The sequence below is a fragment of the Aythya marila genome, assembly GCF_965140915.1.
Source record: "Aythya marila genome assembly, chromosome: 1".
Lineage (NCBI taxonomy): Eukaryota > Metazoa > Chordata > Aves > Anseriformes > Anatidae > Aythya > Aythya marila.
In genome coordinates this window covers 130,886,052-130,907,835 of record NC_139042.1, presented here as the reverse complement: position 1 = coordinate 130,907,835, position 21,784 = coordinate 130,886,052, and the positions used below count along the sequence as shown (strand labels likewise).

Below are 21,784 nucleotides of genomic sequence, written 5' to 3'. Positions count from 1 at the left end.
GTTAATAAAAGCTTTAAAAAAAAAAAAATAAAAATAAAACTTTCCTAAAAGAATATCAATAATGTAACTACCCTCCTTAATATGTGTGTGGTAAACAAATTAATTAATGTTTCTGGAGCATTTAGATACCACTGATGACTCTGCAAAACAGCTCTTAAGAGTACCGCAGATTTGCCCTCTTCAGAGAAGAAATCTTAATTACATGTAGGAAGAAAGATAGCAGACTGTACAAAATAACTAAATAAATAAATTGGATTGTTCAACTATTGTGTATAAAAGATGCAAAGTGGGGCAATTCTTTAGCACGTTGGGTAAACACATAAAGGGGATGAAATACCATTGCATAGTCAAAACTATGCAAAACTTTTATCAAGTATGCTTGGCTTCATATTTAAAATGGTTTTAAACTGCTAACAAAACAAACAAACAAACAAACAAACAAACAAAAACAACCAACCATCCAACCAACCAACCAAACCTGGCTAAACTCTAAAAGTTTGTTGTTCTCGTCTCCTTTCTCACCAAGAATGTATTCTTTACAAAATGTAATTCAAACTACATCTGGGACATGTTCACTAACTGTAAATATGCAGTCCCTCCAACTCTATTGGGAGAATGGTTCTTAAAGGGATTTTTACAAACACTATGGCTTATTTCTTGCTAGCTTTTGTTTCTTTTGTTGCATGGAAACACTTAACATATTTAACACATAAACACACTGACATCTCTCCACATGAAAAAATATTCATTTTTTAATCTTCTGAAAATGAGAAATATTTTATTTTGCACATTCTTACATGACTTTTGTCGTGCATTTTCAAAGGATGTGCATTTCCATTAGCAAGAATTTGCTCTTTGTTAGCAGGTATAAACTGAGGTCACAGAGTCCTCACATTTCATCTGTTCTTATTTTCCAGAAGTTTCCTCCATTGAACCATATTGCCAGACCCTCACATTTAACCTAATCTGTAGTGTGAAATATGAAATCTCATTGTGTACTTCTGAGCAGGCTAGACTAGTGAGTTCAGAAAATACGTCTTAAACAAGTTGAAGGACAGGTTAAATGGAACTTAACAGATGGGACAGTGCAGGAGACAAATTTAGTCCAAACAGTGGAGTACTCTGCAAAGACAGCTTGAGAACTAGGGGTAACATGAGGCATAGCTCTGTATTGAGCTAGTGTGCCAAAATGAAGCAGAACACCAGCACAGCAAGACTGATTTTCAGCTCCAGGCCAGCATTTTTGCTCAGCAACCTCTCAGCAGTCTGGACGCACTGCTTGTCAGACCCAGCTCAGGTATCTGTGAACTATGTTCCATAATGTTCACTTTCAGCAAGGCCAAAGCAAAATATCTGTGAAGTGCGTCATGCTTACTTATGTTTGTTTGCTGTTATCAGCAAATTGGAACACTAGCAAAGCCACAGATGAAAGCTACATCCAGAGAAAAACAGATCTGAGCCAGCTTCACTGTTTTTTTCCCTCAGTGGCTTTTAAGGACTAACATCTTTACTGTAAATACTCCATTGCCCTCAGTGAGGATATCCTCCTACCATGACTGTTGAAAACCAAGCAAATTATTAGAATTCACATGATAGCAAGGATTAGATGAGAAAACACTTCCCTTATAAAGCCACTCTAACTCCAAAGCAAAACAGGAAGATGTTCCACAGGCATAATATTTTTGACTGAAACTTGTATTTGTTTAAATGTAGTTCTGAGGAGTAATTCCAACCCATTTAAATCCTTTCTAGAATCCAGGTGATGAGCATAACATTCATTCACGTCTTAAAATTTAGCATGTTAGGGAGCACAGTAGGTAATTACTGAACCTGCCAGCATGACATTCCGGTTCAGAGAGCTAAGACAATCTTTGAATGTAAAAAGAAGAGAATATCAAGTGGTTATGGAACACTGGTATTATGTTTCTTTTGGAAACAAAGAGCAGTTACAGAAGTAATAAATTCAAATTAGACATTCATTGAACTGAGAATGACAATTTGCAAAAGATTTAGAAATGCACAAGAAGAATGATTTGAGAGTGGAAAAGAAGGAAAAACTTTGCATAAATAATGTGGATTCCCCTCATCACTTCAGCCTTACCTCAGGAGTGGATAACATTTTTGTATGCAGTTTGTATCTCAAATGAAAACTATAGGTTTGATATATGAATTGGTAGCTGAGGAATTTTTAGGCAGAGAATAAAATTGTTTTTTTCTGGTTTCTAAAGTTGGTGGCATACTCAAGTTCACAAGGTGATTCTGCAGTGCAATCAAGAACTTTCAGAGAGATCAGTGTGGAGTTCAAATTCCTTATTTATGGACAGTTGGAATTGAAAAATCTTCAATTCTAACATAATCACATCAGCTGCCATTGTCCAAAGTGTGTAAGAATTACTTTTTTTTTTTTTTTTTTAAATCCAGCTTACATCAGATTTAACTCTCATTGATTGTTATCTTGTGCAAATAGAACTTTCATTCTGGTATAGCTCAGCCATGCCAAATAAGACTGAAAATTACACTTTCTGGCTTAAGTCAGATTTCCATTAGCTGCTCTACTACCAAAGTGGGTCAGCTTTGCTTAACAGTGAGCTCAGTGACAGCTACAACAGTTCTGTACTAAGATGAACAAGAGCTTGTGCTCATATGTTGTCAGCATAGAAGCTTTCCAATGTTCATTTCCATTGGGATTTTTACTACTGTTCCTTTTAGACATCTTGGGACAGAATTCTCCACTACTTTGCAAACTAGATTCAATCACATTGCTAGGTCTGAACAGAAGTGTTACATATTGGCAGGGCACTGTTATATAAGGAAAAAAGCTATAAGGAATGAAACTATTTTTTTTATTTTTTTATTTTATTTTCCTTAGAGCACTTTTCCCGTTAGAACTCAGGGTGATTTTTTAGTAAGAAGCAGCAGAGGCTGAAGTCCACAAACCTCTCAGCTATGCCAGGCCAGTCGTTTACAAAACCATTTTAGTTGCCTCTCAGATGAAACTCGAGGTTAGAACATTTGCCCAAAAGATTGTTCCTAATTCACCTAGGAACTAGCCTGGACCATCATTGTCTCTCAGTCAATTTATAAAAGGTGTTGGTCCATTTAAAGAGGAGAGGAGAGAGAAGAGAAGGGAAAGGAGAGAGGTGAGAAGAGATCCCTTAGTGTGGAAAGCAATAAAAGATTTACATGCTTGATCTTCAGCTGAGAAGTCAGTTGCTCCGGAAGAGAAAAAAGGCTTTATAGGCTCAGAAGTTTATCACAAAACTTTTATCCTAGCAACAAACAAATCTTTACTTTCACTAGTGTAAAAGCTACACTTGACATGGGACAAAGGGAAAAAATTCCATGCATTCCTGGTTGGACTACTTAGATCTGCAAAACTTTTCAAGCTAGCTAAATCTATGATACTATCTCACAGAATCACAGAATCACAGAATTTCTAGGTTGGAAGAGACCTCATTCGGAATGAGGCTCATAATATGCTCTGTTGTTGAAATTAGGAAGTGTTGACTTTGGAAGAGTTCAAGGCAGTAACCTGCAGGTGGCAGTCCCTTACCCATCTGTTTATCCAGGGTTCTTCAGATGCTTAAAGGTAAATAGAAATATCACACACTACCAGTTACCATGCAAGTCAGTTTCTGTTTTGTTCTTTCTGCTTTCCCTCCCTCCCTTCCTTCAGAATCACAGTGACTTAAATGTGAGTCAAGGAACTAAAACATACACTGATTAGCTGATATAGGTAGGGTTAATGCCTCAGGGGTCCCTGGCTCAGACAAACTGTTTCTTGTTAAATGCTGCTGAAGACACAACAGTGTTCCTTCTAGTATACACTATGCTCCTGTGCACACAGTTGAGGGTTTAACACCCAGTTTTCCACTGGAGCAGGATCAGCTGAATTTCTCCCAGTCTAGATGAACTAAGTCTGTAAGAATAGAAGAACTGTACACTGTCATACAGTGATGCTGTATGAGAACCAGGATCCTGTCTCTGACTGAGGTAAATAGCAGATGGCTCAGGAAGAGGTCAGAAGTCAGACATTATTGTCTTACTTCTATAGTGCACTCTCCTAGCTTCCAGCAACCTGCAGTTCTAATTTACTAGGTTGAATAGATTTTCAGCTCCCTGTTTGTTCCAGCCATTTTGCGGTACACTTCTGAGATATGTGACAGCCATGAGGCTGAACAGCTTTCTCTCTCCTTAGACCCAGTCAGGTCCAGTTGCTATCCCTAACATCAATTCATAACATCAGTGCAAACAGTATTTGAACCAATTGGTAAACTCACTCAAGTTCCCAAAACCTGAAAGTGGCTTAGTACAGCTCAGACTGACAACACAATCCCTTAACCACACAGTTTTGGTGGCCCTATGACACCTAAGGCCCCTTTGTGATTTCAGGAGTCTCTAAAGAATCATGCATCACAGCATGGCAACCCTTCACTAATTGATGCTTAATTTTTCACCAAAAGACCAGTAAGAATGAAGGCCAAGTTTTTATGGATCTAGTGTTTGTAAGGGCTATCAGAAGATCACATGGAGCCTTCCCTTCCACTTTTATCATCTGGCAGGGGCTGGTGATTTGAATTGTTTGTTTGTAGGAATGCTAGAGAAAATGTCAGCCAGCCCGCATTGTACAGCCCTTTGAATGATTGTTGATACCGATGTTTACTCCAAGCAAGCTGGGTCTTGGGCCAAAGAATTCTCTGGTCTAAAGCTACTGACCTTGCTGGCTTACTTCAGAGAATACAATTGTGCCTTCTATACTTGTGCTAATTGGCACATACTGAGCTTAGAAAGGTGAATCAAAGAGGTATTTTTTCCACTGTAGAATCTGGAAAAGGAAAATAAATATCAGTAATCCTCCACATTTTTAAAAGAGATTTTTCAACTCAGCTTGTATCTTCTGGCAGTGCCAGAAGATATTACAGGGGTGTAATATCACTGGATATTACAGGGATATTACAGGGATATTACAGGATATTACGGGGGTGTAATATCACTGAAGTGAAAGAGTGCTGAATGCATATGTGTGCACATGTGTTTGCATGCATGTGCACAAAGACCGCAAGGCTGGCGGACAGTGGAGGAAAGGCAGGGAGTCAGCTAGTGTCAGGGCTAGCAGGAGATACTATAGTGACAAAGAACACGCTGATCACACACATCTAGGGCACTGTAAAAGTGGAGGGAGAGGGAGAGTGAAAATTTTGAAGTTGCTGGGTAAGTATCTTTACTCATGCATCTAACCACCACGGTATCATGAAAAATCTCCACTGTTAAATTCTTCTTGAACATTGCAGCAGAGCAGCCTCACCGACCAAAGTACAGCTCTCTCTAGCATGCATTCAAACCCAGCTTTTCTGTTGAGGACTAGAAAAGGGAACATGAGGTTTCCTCTTTTCTTTGCAGGGGCTATTTATGCTCAATTCTCTCCAAGCACAGCTAGGCCATACCTTTTCCTTCAGTGCTGCAATGATGCAATGACTTCTCTGTGATATGTGGCACAGCACATACCACAGTTGTTTCTTTCCCACCTCTCTCAGCTGCTGTGCTTAAAGCTGGTGGAAAATATATTCTAAACATGAAAAGCTGAACAAAAATGAGAACTTAAAGTTTATTGTTATGCCTTAAAGAAAATTATGCAATGGCACCAAAACAGAAAAAAAAAAAAAAAAAAAAAAAAAAGCTATTATAATTCTTGGGTAAGTTCCCATGAGCTAAAAGCATATTGTCTCATCCAAAGGTTAAACATTAGGAAGCCCTGGAGAATCTTCATCATTGGACAAATCACTTGTTTTACCTTAATAGTTCACTACTAGAAGACAGCAGCAAGAACAGCCTCTGAAGAATTGCCTATCTGTACCATTTAATTGCTGCACTCTAGATCAACCTCTAATGTTTCTCAACAAGCTTTTGGGCCAGGTTGACCTTTTTACAGACAAAGGAACCCTCATTAAGATATCTGATCTCTTACTAAATGTTAACTTTGTCAGGAAGAGCTTTAGCACCTTTTAAGTGTGTGAAACAGTAGTGTAACAGCTTTGCATCATTTCTTGTATTAATAATATATTTAAATGTCAATCTCTACACAGAGAGCATAACATTATCACATAGCTGATAGTTACCAGTGAGATTTGTGAAGATTTGCAGCAGAATGCACAGTAACTTACCACATAAAGTCAATCATGTCATGTGTGAACAGTAAAAAAAAAAAAATCCTAATACTGGGACTGGTATATAAATATACTAAAATCTGTACATCTGCTCAGATGCAAGTTCATGACTTTCTTTCAAGTACACAGACAAGGTTAAGGCCCCCAAAGTCATCATGAAGAAAAAAAAGTTGTTTTTTTGAAAAGCAGACTATTTTGTGAGGCTTCTTGTAGATCACCAGATAGAACAGAATACAAAACAAAGCATAAACTTTTTTAGAACATCCTCTACAAAAGGAAGAGAATTTTCTGACACAGTATATTTAGCTTCAGTTCGTTAAACTATTAGCATTCTTTTTTTTAAAATTCTAATTTTCATTTTAAATACCTTTTTATTTTTTTTAAACTGTGACTTCCTCACTAACAAATTACATTTAAGAATACAAGGGTGAATTAATAACGTTTCTGCAAAACAGTCCCCAATTTCTCAAGTGTTAAACCTGAAACTACATGATCTTAGTTATTTCAATCTTGCTGTCCAGAGAAAAATAATGTAATGAGATTGAAAGCTAGATTTTGCATGTATACATAAAGTGGGAATACAAGGGAGTAGGAACATCTAGACTCCTGAAATCTGCATATGACAGCATGACTGGGTTATTCATGCTGCCTCATTAACGCACCTAGCAATAATATCTAATTTATGGGACTAGTTTTCTTACGTGATAGAAGGAGACAGATGGTAATATGAGGATATTTGCCTTGCACTGACCGGGCAGAGAGAATTCCCCTAACATACTACCATGCTGCACCCCTGCATGCATATCTGTAAATGAGTAGAGACAGTTTCACTCCTTGTGTGATTTAGTAGTTGCCTTTAGGAAGGTGGGAAGACGAGTAAGGTGAGTGCCTGCTTCCTTGCAGTACAAGGGAATGGCAGTGTACTCTGCGCTCCTGAATAAGGACAGTAGCACACTACTGCTTGGGCTTTGTCTTTGGGAGACACTGAAGCTTGACACACTGTGGAATGAACATTAAATGTGTTACCAATACATTCATAAATTCATTTTCTTCACTGATTCTAGCCAAAGAAATGCATTGACAGTAAATAAGGCAGTTGATTTAGCCTTTTAACTACTGCTACGTAGTAAATTCTACCTCAATTCACGGTAGAATGAAAAAAATATCTCTTGTACTCAATTTGTCTGTAACCACATCAAAAATCTCAGATCATGTAATGTAACTCTTCTGAAGGCAGTACTAAAGACATCTGAGTCCTTGAAATGTTTGTTTATGTTATGCTTTTAGTGGAAAGAGAACAGCGAAAACCAAAACCACTAGACAACATGCAAGAATTCCCAGAAGCAGATGTGGGTCTTTTGAACTCAGAAAATGCTTCCTACATTTGTCAGTTACAAACAAAGCCTAACATGGAAAGTTTGAAAGTAGAAGGACTTCTAATGACTTGGGAGAATTAAGAAGTAGGCTAGGGAAAGGAAACAAACAAACAAAAACATTTAATGCTATTCCAGGGTAATTTCAGCATGAGGAGAGGTACTCACTATTTTCATTAGAGTGCTGTTAGGCTGCACCTGAGTACAGCTGATTGGGTTTTACATTTACTGGTTACTCACTGTGCTAACTAACTCACAAAAGGTAGCATACATTACTTGAGTTGATTGCCTTCCCTGAACAAGAAGGGGAAGATTCTCAATGGCACTTGACTTGTGGTGATATCTGGCCCTGTAACTCTTCCCTGGCTTTTGAAAATACCTCAAATCATTGAAAAGAAGGTTAAGAATCTCTGTTGGCAAACCCATACTCTTACAATATTACTTCATATATTAGCAGAATGAACCAAGCCACTGACTTGTCTGAAGGCTGAGTGAGTTTCAGTACTCAGCAGTGCAAGTCTGGTAACCAAAGTTAACTGAAGGGCGCACAAGTATTCCAGGCTTCACTGAGCTTTAGGACTTGACAGATGGCACAGAGACAAAGGTACTTGGATCTAGACACCACAGGGTCTTACCATTTCATAGATTCATGGAATCATAGAGTGTCTTGGGTTGGAAGGGCAGGGACAACTCCCACCAGACCAGGTTGCCCAAAGTCCCATCCAACCTGGCCTTGAACACCTGCAGGGTGGGGCATCCACAAGTTCTCTGGGCAGCCTGTACATTTCTTTTGCCCTGGAACTGATGATCTATCTCTCACTCTGCTGTGCAATCCTAAATTTGTTCAATCATAAGTGATAACACAAGACAAAAATGTACAATACATAGTGTAATGCAGTAAACAGAAAAGGAATCAGGAACTGATTAGCTGAAAAAAGAAGGAATGAGTAAAATATCTCTTACCTGGTCAAGGTTGTTGTAAAAATCTATACTGGCTGCACACAGGTATCTCCCAAGAAGAGTGGCATGGGTAGTAAAAATTGTGGCAACAGGAAGTTTCTGAGATCGAGACAGTATTAAACCCACTCCTGCCTGCCATTCATGGAAGTGAGCTATTATGTTGGGCTTGTCATCAAACTGAGAGGAAAGCTGAAAACAATTAGAAAGAACACATATTAAACACACATTATCCTGCTCATCATCACAACCTCAGAAATGTTCTTTCATGCCTTCTTCTGTGTGCTTTCTTTCTTTCATATGACAAAATAGTACAGTATTTTAAATGGTCATGTGTCTTGATTCCAATCATCCCTAATCCTTAGACCACAAAGCACATGTGCCTCAGAACAGTATCCTTCCTTGAGTGTTGGGCAGCTCTCAGGCAAGGACAGTCACTCTCTATTCTTTTGACTTACTTTTCTGCTGTTTAATCTCTCATTGGATAAGGAAATCATGAGCACCTGTGACAGAGATGATTCTGCAGATTGACAGTTTCCTGTCTTCGGGTGGGCTGTGGCAGAGTAACGTGAAGTCACAGTGCTGTCATTCTGTCTGTATCACTTCTGCAAGGTAGAATCTAGCAGCTGAGAGATACATTGCTTACTGGCTTCAAGGACAGTTTGTGAATGTGACAACTTGGCTATGGTAGGAGAGGAAAAGAGAGTTTGAGGTCTTACCTGTAAGAGCATCCAGTGACAAAGGAGTTGAGAAGAAACAGAGGGAGAAGTGACAGTAAAGACACAGCACATTTCATATTGGGATCCCCATGGAAAAATAAAGTGTTAAGTTATAAATCCAAACTTGATCTAGATCATGCATTGACTTTTTAAAAATCATAATTTTCAAACTGGAGGAAGAATAGAAATTACATCCCAAAGTTCTTCTGCCTTGCTGACAAAACCAAAGGATTTAAAAACTCTAGATTTAAAAAATGTACCTCTTTTAAAAACCAGGCTGTTAATGATCCAAAAATCACAGCATCATTGGCTTCTCGGTCATGAAAAGGGATCCCAATGTTGCTAACATCCCAAAATTCGCCTTTCCATCTATCCAAATTCCAGGCTGCTGATCCTATATCAAACAACAAGACATATGGACTGCCTTCTATCAGCCATCTTCCAAAAAAGACCTACAGGAAAGAGGCAAGGATATAAGAATTAAATGTTAAAGTGAATGTAAAAAACAATTTCCGTAAGTGTTTTTATCCATCAAATCTTAAATATTTTACATAAGGAATATGATCATAGTCCTACATACACAAGATTTGTGGTTTTCTTTGCAAAATACATGGAGTTATATGTTACCAAAGGCAGGGGTAAAAGGAAACTACATTACATTTCCTCATTCTGCCCACATGGTGCAGTTGGTGCCCTTTGGCAGAGTGGAAGGAACAATCAGAAAGCGTCAGAATACGTAAATACATGTCAGCCCCCCAAAGAACAGCTTTCCTGCACTATCTGCATCAGTACAGTTAAATATCTCTAACAGAATTTTAACTCCAGTGATATAACCTACCTGCCCAACAAGGAGAATAGACTGAACTGTCACAAGGCCACAATACACAGCTGGATACACACTACAGTCTGTACAGTCAAATTATTTTACCTTAATTCTTCTGAACCAAAATGGCTACAGCAGCAGAGGCATATTATCTGCAGAGAATGAGGTACTATAGGTAGGCTAGTGCAGTTTATACTCTGTACCCCACACAGATGACTCTTTTATGCTGCTGTTCAATCTCTTTTCATTCACCAACCTCTGCGACCTCCAGGGAACCCAGCCCTGATGCAGAACAGGCTGGATAGAGGACAGGTCTTAAAAACAATTAGATGAAAATTCTTAGATCCATTTGCACAAAAACTACAGGCTGTAACAAAGACAAGTGTGTGAAGGATGCTCAGCTCCCTGTATACTTATTACAGGCTATTCAGGTTTCTTACTCAGGAAAATGAGGTCAAAGGTGTAGGGAGACTTTTTGAACCCTGGCTTTATCTAAATATGGAGTCAGGTTGCAGCAAGGAACACACCTGACCAGAAAAGTTTGGAAGCATTCTTAGGTCCCCTCGTTTAAAGGGATCCATTGTGATACATAAGCAAAATCCAGTCACAAATGTTAATAGGATAAGCGCAGCTCCTGGAAACTGAAGCGTCATTATTAGAGATCAAAGCTATACTTGACGTACCTGGGACAGATCTGCTGCTATATATGAATACTCCAGCAGCACAATGTACATGTTAGACTGGCAGAGTTGGCTGATTAAACTGAATGTATGCTGGAGCAGCATGAAGCATATATATAACATTGCAATTAATCTGCCCCACAAGCCTTTTGCTATTTTCCAAGCAAAGGACTATTACACAGCTTGCAGAGTCATCCCTCTGTAAGTATCAGAGGCAACATGCAATAGATCTAACCCCAATATTATCAGTTGGGTGCTTTTCTCAAGTCTGCCTGTGTTTTGTCCACGTCTCTCTTTCAACTCAGAATAGTGCTACCTAAGAAAAATTGTGAGATGATGAAATGCTTTTCTCTAAGTTTCTGCAACAGCACAAGAACGCCAAAGGTAATATAAGGGTTCAGTCAAAGTAAGGTCGTATTATATCTAGTAAAATCTCACTGCATTTAGAGGCTGGAGAAGTAAGTCATTAATCCAGTTAAGTAGTCTTCCAGATAAATGACTGTTAAAACCTGTAATTGGATAAACCAGTTCCTCCTCAAAAATAACCTTTAATGAATTGACTTTGCTGTTCTAATAGTAGAATCTGAGCCTTTCCCATTGTGACATTGACCAGGACTGCTGTGTCAAGTGGAATAACGAGAGCATTAACCAAAACTGTAATCTACTCAGAGTCAGCTTAGTTGCCCTGGGAAGCAGTAGCACATCTGATTTACCTGACACCCTTGGCTTTTCATGATGTCCATTGCCTTCTTAACTGCTGGGTTTGGAGGCTCACATGCTTCCACCTGAGTCTTCACATTGTGCTCAAAATAGGGACCAATCAGAAAATAGTTTTCACCCCATTCATCTGCTGTAATTTTGGCTTTTGTCTGGATCACAGTGTAAATGCCTCCCACTGCAAAAGAAGATGACAAAGAACAAAAATTAGAAATGGGCATGGGCCACGAAGCTCTGGAATAAGCACCAACCAACCTGGGGGTCAGATATTCCACTAGTTAAGCCAGTTCACACATTCAGAGTTTAACTGAAACCTAGACTCAAATAAATCAGAATTCAGTCTGTTGGGACCAGAACTTCACCACTCAGTTCAGGAGTATGCACTCATTGCAGACCACAAGTAATTCCTGAATGGCATTCTAACACTTTGCTAAATTCTGGGTGACGGCATATGGGTTCCCTCAAATCCTCCTCTAATCATAAACGGATGCTTTCTAGTCTTAACCACTACTTTTATCTAAGTCTGTGGTCTTTTTATTTTTTAAATTTCTTTCATGTGTTAATACATGTAGTCACACCACAAATATTCATCCAATATGTTCTTTTATGTTGCCCCCCTTCCCCGTTCAGGTCTTGAAGTCTTTACATTCAGACTATGGAATTCAAATCCTGAGGTACCTGCTTCCGCTTTCACATGCCAAATCTTAATTATACTGCATCCCAAGTGCAGCCTGCTGCTTCTTCTATTGCAGAAGTTATCCTTTTCAACCACATTCTTTGTGACGAGGAAGTACATGTACATGTGGTAACAACTGAGCTGGCACTACACACAAATCGCTGAGAGAAGTAGAAGGAGAGATGAATTTCATTGACTACTGGCCATGAAAATAGATTTAACCCCAAATCCTCAAAGCAAGAGGTTTCATGTTCTATCACCAATCTAAAATTGTTAAAATTGAAACAAGTGTAGCCTACATTGCCAATATAAATGTGTGCAGCACCTTCCACCAAAGTATTGTCTATTTTAAAAATAAGTGCTGTATTAAATATGTAAGAGGATGGGACTGCAACATCCCCTGATGAGTAAATACAGATCTATCTAGTCTTGAACACAGTATGCAAGAGTCAACTAGCTGCTCTTCCCTCCCTGTTTTCCACCTCTGTCCCTGTAAGCCATGCAGTGACAGGGCAGCCTTGCAACCCACCTTTGTCACAGGACCTGTGGTGGCAGGCATAGGCCTTTTCCTCCACCACAAATACAGAACAACAGTGATTGCTTAGATCCTTCAAGAAGACAGCAAGAGAAGAGAAGAGGCTAGGCCACTGCTATATATCAGAAATGTTTGGCATAGCTCTGATGATTTTCAAACAGGGTAAGGCAAATGAAACACAGCAAGTATATGAAAGCAAACAAAGTTTGCAGACCCAGGAACGACAGGAAAAGAATTAGGGTTCCTACTTCAAAATGTCATCCTCCACTGAATCTAGAAATGTATAGTAATACTGCAGGCATGAAGAGTGTGTTATGCTTTTCAGTAGTCATCAAAATACATAAGGAGTCAGCACTGTAAATTGCCAGTGACTAACAGCAGGCACTCCAGAATTACTTTTAAAAGGTACTTGAGTATTCAGAGATGCAGATGCACCACATCCAACTGCACATGGCAATAAAATCTTCACAGGTTACCCGAGTCTCCTTAAAAATCTGACCCATATAACCACCATTTACAGCAGAGCAGATGAAGTTGCTCAGCACTTTGGGAGATTAGTTCCCAGACTAATTACACTGTATCATCTGAGAATTGCAGAAAGCCTGTCAAGCTTGGTATCTTTTAGCTCTAAGAAACTCAGCAACCAGAGATATGGTGTGGTTTTGTTTGTTTGTTTGTTTTGTTTGTTGTTGTTGTTGTTTTGTTTTTTAATTTTGCTCCTATAAAAGAAATTTTGCACTTACAATCTTTTTCTTTACAAGTATTCCATTTGTTCTGAATGCTTGAAATGCTTGAAGTGTCCCTAGTCTTACTTTTTTTTTTTTTTTTTTTATATGCCAAGGTGTCTCAGAGTTCTAGCTACTTTACAAATGAAAACAAATAGTCCCGATCTACCAGCTTGCTAAGTAGAACTATAAAGAACTATAAATTATTACCCTACATAGTAACTCAAGATCTAAGAAGATGTGACTGTCATAGGTATATGTTCTTAAATCTATCCCATAGCTGAGGAGTTTCACATGATAGACATGTGGAACTTCAGAAGGAAATCTATGCATCAGATTCTTCTACACTTCATTAGGACCAGAAATCTAAGAAACTAACTCACAATCATCACGCTCTACCATGACTGCTCTGGACAGGGATTTAGAGAAATTTTAGGAAAGTGACACCATATATTCCCTCCAAATTCCTCTGCTCACAGGCTGAGAGACTACTTGAATACCTTATATTCATGTAAACACACTTCTAATGATATGAGACAAATCATAAGTTTCAACTCACAATGTGATGCAGTTATAATGACACAAATGCTCTCCTTACGGGATGGTAAATGCATTACATGAACACAGGATGCTTTAATGCAGATAAATAATGGTGTTGGTAGAAATCTCAGTCATGAAACTAGTTGGTTTTAACTGGCAGAAATACTAGGCTTATAATAAGGGAAGATTTTTGTGCCTGGTGACCCCAAGGAAAAGAGGATATATCTATTTGCACAAAGAAAGATCCTAGATAACATGATAAAGCCATGTATGACAAGAGTGGTGCAGGGCTCTTTCCCCACCAGCACAAGAGTGAAGAGCAGCCTCTTCCACACTGCAAGGCATTCAACACCGCAATCAGCAAGGCAGCTGAGTTTCCACAGATACTGCTTTTGAAAGAGTAACGATAAAGCTACGGTGCAGGAGCTGAACAGAGTCTGGGACTTCATTAGGTAAAGCCAACAGCTGAGGGTTCCTTTTCATAAGGTTTTGCTTAGCATCACTCTCTGTCCTGAAGCATGTCCTGCCGAAGATGTATGGAAGGCCTATTCTGAGCAAAAAAAGTGGAGAGTATGTTGTGGTCTAACACTGTAATTTATTGCACAACACTGTAAAAAACATTTCAGGGCACTGTTTTGCCTGAAATGCAACAAAAAGTACTTAGGATAAACCAAAAGAATAAATTTTATAAACTGTGAAAACTCTTCAGAAGATAGCTGCAATAGAATCTCTGGTTTACCTGGTCCCCAAACTTGCTTTTGTCTTTACTTACTGTAGCAATATGGCTTACAAGGGACATCTTTGTGTAAGCTTTAATTCACAGGGAGAAGTGGGCAAGTAAAACTATATATATTGAAAGGGTTAGGCAGAACTTAAAAAAGACATCTTGAGAAGAAAAGAACAATGTCTAAAATAACGTATTGACTTTAGAAATTACTCTTTCCCAAAACAAATTCAAGGAATATATTATATATCGTGAAGAGATGTCTTACATCTGTGAGGTTATTTAGAATTCACTGGAAATACCCCTGTTAGGAAGCCACCTATTACACATTCTACCAAGTAAGACTTAAGCTGAAAGTAAATATGCAAACCGTAACAGAATTCTCAAATTATTTCCAACAATTTAGTAAACCTCCTGATTCTTACTCAATCAGATGTTTTAAGTTCATATTGTAGAAAGAAAACCTTTCCAAACAACAAGAATATATGAAAATCTCATAACATTTTAAGTTTCTGTATTCAGTCTCTGAAGTTTTATTATCTGAAACGGGTTTTAAAACAATGAAAGACAAAATAAAAAAGAGATGCAGTATCAGGAGACATCAGATCCACAGAACTGGTTCAGATCATAAATAAACATTGTAAACATGGAGCATTACCAGTAAAATGTCGATAAAGGGCTAATATAGTGTTTTGATCTCCATCAAAATGTTTTATTCAATATTTTAAGTTCTGATAGTTTTAAAATGTCCTTGAAATAAACATATTTCTATTATTTCTTTTTAAAATTTATTTTTAACTTTTCTGCCAGAAAAATGGAATCAAGTTAAAAAAGAAATTAACAACAAATCTTTCTCCCCATTTATTTCCATCCACTCTTTTTTTTTTTTTTTTTTTTTTTCCCAGGGAAAAATAAACTGGCATGGACAGGAGAACTAAAATGTTTGGGAAATAAGGACTTTGTCTATTTAACAGTCTTACTTTTTTTTTTTTTTTTTTGGTGACCTCTCTAGAAAGTAGATGAGAACAAAATATCTGCTCAGAAAATATTTCATACAATTATTTTTTAAAGTTTGAATATTTTCATATACTTTGCCATTACTATAAATTTATCTGAAAATTTATCTGCATTTCACTAGGCATTTACTTCTTTCAGTCCTGGTGCATTACTTCTGCTGCATATTTAAAATCCAAGCAGTAGTTAGAGCCTTCAAAGACAGACATCAGATCTATCTAAATAAATAAAAGGCCTATGAGTCAAGAACAGTCTCCCCATACTGTATCACTACTGAGGACAGCATAGGCAGAAGTGGAAACGTCATTGTGCAACTGGAGATCTTTGTGCAAGATCTAACCCTGCAGAAGACATGCTCTTTCTGTTGCAAGCTATTATATGCAAAGACTCATTGCAAATGCTTTGTGTCACCTGATGAGATGTGGCCGCAACTTGCAGGAATACACAGGAACTGCATTACTAAAAAATGGCTTCTGGAGGTAGGACCCTTTGAGCATGAATTGCCAAAACTTCTCAAAGCTGCCAGAAATACCCACCATTCATTTTACTTGCTCTCCCACCCACCCCACATTGTGGAGGGAGAGAGGCAAGCAGCCACAGAAACCAAAAAGGAAGTAGAGAGGCAGAAAGAGAAGCTATGCAACTGAGATGGAGATAAGTGGCGACCTCCAGGACCACCTCCAGGACCATGCAGGAGCTCTTCCCCACACACCTATGCTACAGAGGCAGAGGATCAAGCTGTTCCCAGGGCACTTCAGCTGCTTTCCCACAGCCTCACCAGGCCACTCTGAAGATACTTTCCTGGGTGCAACCCAAGAGGGAAGTGGATCCCAGGCTCATGATTCAAACTGACTTTACTGCTGCAATTACTAGTTATATCAGCTATTCTTTCACCCCACCCCACCCCCCTTCCCATCCTAATGTATCTCTGATCTACAAACGTGATAAAATTAGGCATGAACTCATTTCTTCTAATGTTTGGTTGGATATTTATTTATTTATTTATTTATTTATTTATTTATTTGTGTATCTGGGCACTATTTTTAGAGTACAATATGTCAAGTGAAAAATACACTGCCTCTTCAGATAGCAGATGCTTTTCATGTATTTTTGGCTACTTTTTGTGGCTAGGACTCATCAGAAGATAAAAGTTCTCCATATTCTTTGAAATTCTGGCACTCCAAATATATTTTGTAATAACCCTGAAACACTGAAATTTATGACAGGTGGCCACAATACAGAAGCTATTCCTATGTGCATCACCCTGAATAAAAAGGACTGCATTTGAGGTTGCTTTGAAGCTGGCATGCCACCAGACTGTAAAAATGCAAAGGGCTTTGATGCGGTGCTTATGTTAAGTTTCCTATAAGAATATGTTTTTTCTTTTTTTTATATATATATATATATCCATACATATATACATACCAGTCTATCTATACATATGATAGATACATAGATATAACAGGAGTATCTTATAAAATTATATAAGAGAGATGGTAACATATTCTCAATCCCTAAAGTGTGCTAGCTCTCGTGTGTCACAGACTCCAGAGTTCACCATCTCCCAAGCAACTTTCATCATGGAAAGATATTTAACACAGAGGGGATGAAGTTCTGGTCTTACTGACTTCAGAGAATACAGGATTTAATTTCTAAGGGACAGATTTTCACCAGAGAAACTATATACAGAGCTCTGCTCCGTGGGGACCTGAAACAAGGTTTGTTTTTAGTAGAGTCTTCATTCCAGTAGGGATGGAAAAAAATACTTAATTCATCTACCAGTGACTCTTGAGTTAATCTGTCCACAGCTGAATGATGATACAAACTGGCCACCTGCCCAGCATTTTTAAGCACTGTTCTACTTTCTATCTAAAAGCTGTTAAGAAGTACAGCAGAAGGAGATACTGATCTGAGTATCCATGGAGTCACTTTAAAGGCACAGACCAAATTTTGAAAGTTTGCAGCCCCTTCCCATTAATGTATCAGAAAACCCACTACCCTACATAACTAATTGTTATGGCAATTTACAGATTAGACTTCTCCTCTATCCAGATTAAATACTTCAATTATCAGTGGGGAAAACATTTAAAAGAGGTTGAAGAGGAGGGAGCAAAGATAAAAGATCACTGTGGAAAATTTCCAGGACTGCTGCAGCAAGTAATGGCCTCTGGCTCCCTGCTGACAACTTCAATCTCTGGAACTTTGGACACAAGATCTACAAAGCTTGTAGCCACTTGGTCTGCGCTCCTGTCCTTACAGTTTTATCCGTCTTCATGTTACAGAGGAAAGAAAACCAGTCCTCCAGTGCAACATGCACGGAGATATGATCACACCTAGTTTTACTGAAGCATGTTGTCCAGGAGAAAAGGGAAAGGAAAGGTGAAAGAAGCAGAGCTTCCCCATGATTACTACCAGACCACGTGGCATGGCAGTGCACTGGGGCTCATCTTTTTTCCCTTTCTGCCACAGAAACACAGTAGATTCACTTCACATTGTGGGACTTGCCCATCAGTAGAAAGCCAAATAAAGTGAGAAAATCTTGCATCACAAACTGCACTTTTGTCACATCTCTGGCAGTGGACTTTAAATGCAAGATTATTTCAACATTGTGCTCATGTTTTAAGTGGAAAATTCCTTTTCACATGACTTGGGGGAAGGTGGAGGGAGAGTCACACTTGCAAATTAGTTTTTTTAATTTATTTTTCACTATCTTCTTCAGTTACCTTGTCTTTGCTTGCACCAGCCAGAGGATGTAAACAAAGAAGAAAGAAGAGTAACCAAAATGCCTGTGCTTTCCAACACGTCAGATGTCACTTAGCACAGGCAGCACCATAACACCATATAAAAAGTAAGCATGATGAAGAAGAAAACTTTGCCTAGATAGAGCATGTGTTATATGAATTAGACTTAAAAAACAGAGACACTTTCACTGTGCCAGCTGCTGAGAAAGAAGTTATGAGACTCTGGAAATAATAGATACCTGTAGATCTCCGAGTATTTAATCCATACAGCTGACTCATCCCTCCCTAGAGCTGCATCAAGTGCCACAGCATCGATCAGCCTCATCTCCTGCTCAAGGAAATCACAGTAAACCCTCTCTCCCCATCAGCACCCTGGCACATGAAGACCTTCCCACACTACACAATCGGATATACTCCAATCTGCAGGACCCTTCATCATCCTCAAGCTCTGAATATATTTGTGAGGTTGAAAAAACAGCTGAGCAGAGCTAGCTGTAAAGGGTACTGCTTACAAGAGTGTGAACAGATACCCATCTGTAAGCTCTGGTAGCATGTTCCTCCCTGAGGAGTAATAGGGAAGAAGATATTCAGTCTAACTGTCACTGCCACAAAGAAAAGGAGGAACTAATATGAAGCAGTCATGAAGGAAATGAACCCATAGCCAAAGTTGATAAAAAGCCTTGAACTCCCTCCTGGAGGCAGCAGCAACGTTACACCACTTTAGCAGTGTGAAGAAACTTCACACTGAACTACCCTGATACAACTTTTCATTGCCATAAAAGAAGTAATAAACCGTCATGTTAAATGATCAAACTTGTCAGACGATAAGCCCAGCTAATGCTTACATTTCCCTCAATATTAGCAACATTAAAACTAAAACACTAAAATATGTAGCAGTATTAAATCTATGTGGGGCAGGCTATTTAGACAAATGAACAATTATTCCTTATGCCGAAGGAGACAGGAAAAATACAGTGTAAGCTAATATTTTCTAAGCCTGTATATCTTTTGTGATGACTCTCCCTGCATTTTGTTGGCTACACTCTCTCCTAAGAAGCACAGTGCCCTAGCATTTTCCAAGAACTGTTTATAAAACTTAGGTCACCAGGGAACAGTATTTCACCATGTGACTTTGACATTCAAGTGCATGGAACATATAGAGAAATAGCCTTCCGTATCAAGAATTTAACAGAAAAATAAGCTGAAATGGCCTTATTAAAGAATTTTTGCATAAATATTTCCAGTCAGGGTCGGCTAATGGAATATTTGAACAGAGATCCAGTTCTAATGAAGATATTGTTTGCTATGATTAGCTGAGTCAGCTTCATTTGAATGCAAGGGTTTGATAAGTGGTGTAATGAACAGCACCTTATTTTTAAACTAATTGGAAAAAATGTTTATTCACTTGTAAATATTACCTCATAATATATTAGAATAATAAATGCGTCAAATGACACAGCTACTAATAAGTCAGTATGAGCTATATGAATGATTAAATGATTCTCAGCATTTTGTATATACACAGAAAGGCAGATAAATCTAATTATGTTTTACTTTTTCTTAAACATATTGTATGATCTCTATAACCAGTGGGTCCAGATGACTCAGAAAATATATATACCATGGAGTTAAGAAATGCGAGCAAGAACACCTGAATTTGCTAGCTTTCTGCTGCCATCTGGTTGCCAGTGGCTTACTCATCATGCATAATGCAAAAGTAAACGCTGCATGGCCCAAGTTCTGTCAGTAGAAGATTAACTCAAAAAAAGAGTGACTAAAACTAATGAAAAATCAGCCCACAGGGATTCAAAGTGCAAAAGTTTGGGACTACCTCTGTGTATTGACACTCCTCACTAAACTAATAAGAGCAAGGTAAAATTGCACTGAAGTGCAGATTAAATACCGGAAGCTACCACAGAACAGTAATTTCAGTTTCGCTACAGCGATAAATCCTAGAACTGTCTATTCCTCTCACACACAGTTCCCCTTTAGGGTTAAAATCTTAACAGATTACAGATCCCCTCTTCTGACTAATCTCTTTATTTATCTGTCAGGACAATAAGACACACAGGTCAATCATTTACTCATACTAACTCACTTTTGTGACAAAGCTGAAACATGTTCCTGCTTGGTAAACCACACCTAGCTGAAAGGGGGATGATTTGATGAGGGAATGAGAAATGGAGGCAGAAAGATCTTTGCATAATGAGTAATGTGGACTTTGTGTGCAAAACTGTATGCACTGCGCAGATTTTGAATCTGTACACATGCACAAAACATGAAGTCCATATCTGGCACTACCCGTGTTTGCAAAGACCAGTCCAAAAAGGTTTCAGTTGGCATAAAGGCTGCTGGTCATTGACATCTGCTTTTTGTTCGCTGGCTTCTATGCAGCTATGTTTATTTATGCTTCTTTCAAATTTGTCCTCTTCCCTCTCCTCCACACTGCTGCAGAAGGTTGAGAGACTCCTAAACTTCTCTGAATTTGGTGTCTGTTTTACAGCTACTTCTCATACATTACATTCCCAAGTGAATTTGCATGGAAGATAAAAGATAAATATTTACTAATCAATGTCTATATATCTATATGCATGCACACCCAGGCATAACACTTGGATGTTTGTTTAAACTATGCAGCCCTGGTGGTGAATCATGTGCACACACAAACACAGAGAAATCCTGACTCTACCACGCTCATTCCATACAACTACACACAGATGCAGCCCACACACAGCAAGCATAGTCACATACGGATGCCACATTTGTTCCTTCCAATACAACCATGCAGCCAGCTCTTCCCCAATATCCCCTTAATGCCCTTAATGCCCAAGTCCTTCGTGCCTCCCCCAAATTCCATAAAAAGAGCCATGCTGACTCCTCAGAGTGTTGTACAAACCTTTGTTGGTAACTTCCCAAGAAACTTCAAAGAGCAACAAATCTTCCACTGGTAGGTCTTCATCCTCCCACTGAGGAAGCCCATTAAGAGAGGTCATGGAGAGTGATCTAGCCAGTGGCATTTTCTTCAGCCCTTAAATACTCACCACACAGGCCACAAGAGTTATTATCAAATGTTCGGTTAATGTGGCAATTCTCTGCAGTTTTGGTTGGAGTAGTCTTCTAGTGCACTGGGCTGGGAGGAGAAAATTTACTCAGATAGCTGGCAGCTAATGGGTTTAAACTGTCTGACCACCAGCATTAAATTGGCTCAGTGAAATCCTCAAGGCTTGAGAAGCAGCTGCGGGCAGAGGTAAGAATTTAAGACTGACCTGAGAAAGGTCTTGACTGTTTTGGGACCAGGCCTCTTCCTTCTTTCCTTAGAGGGACATAAAAAATAGTTTTGAGCTTCCCAGCCACAGCATTCACTAGCTACCACCTCAGGAATGACTGAAACTCAAC

The 21,784-nt window shown here is 38.7% G+C and overlaps 1 protein-coding gene across 4 annotated transcripts in view; it reads right to left on the bottom strand.

The window, feature by feature from the left end:
- The window catches only part of GYS2 (glycogen synthase 2), a 50,638-nt gene extending 28,854 nt beyond the window's left edge, over positions 1-21,784 (bottom strand). For 2 of the 4 annotated variants that reach the window (XM_082784490.1, XM_082784492.1), the window contains exons 1-4: positions 21,285-21,768; positions 11,430-11,611; positions 9,474-9,665; positions 8,501-8,686 (exon numbers count right to left, since the gene is read on the bottom strand). In XM_082784490.1, the coding sequence (XP_082640616.1) occupies positions 8,501-8,686; positions 9,474-9,665; positions 11,430-11,611; positions 21,285-21,405 (681 nt within the window). In that variant the 5' untranslated portion in view covers positions 21,406-21,768. Of the gene's footprint in view, positions 1-8,500; positions 8,687-9,473; positions 9,666-11,429; positions 11,612-21,284 lie in introns of all 4 variants that reach the window. The other 2 variants (XM_082784491.1, XM_082784493.1) reach the window with 2 other exon arrangements.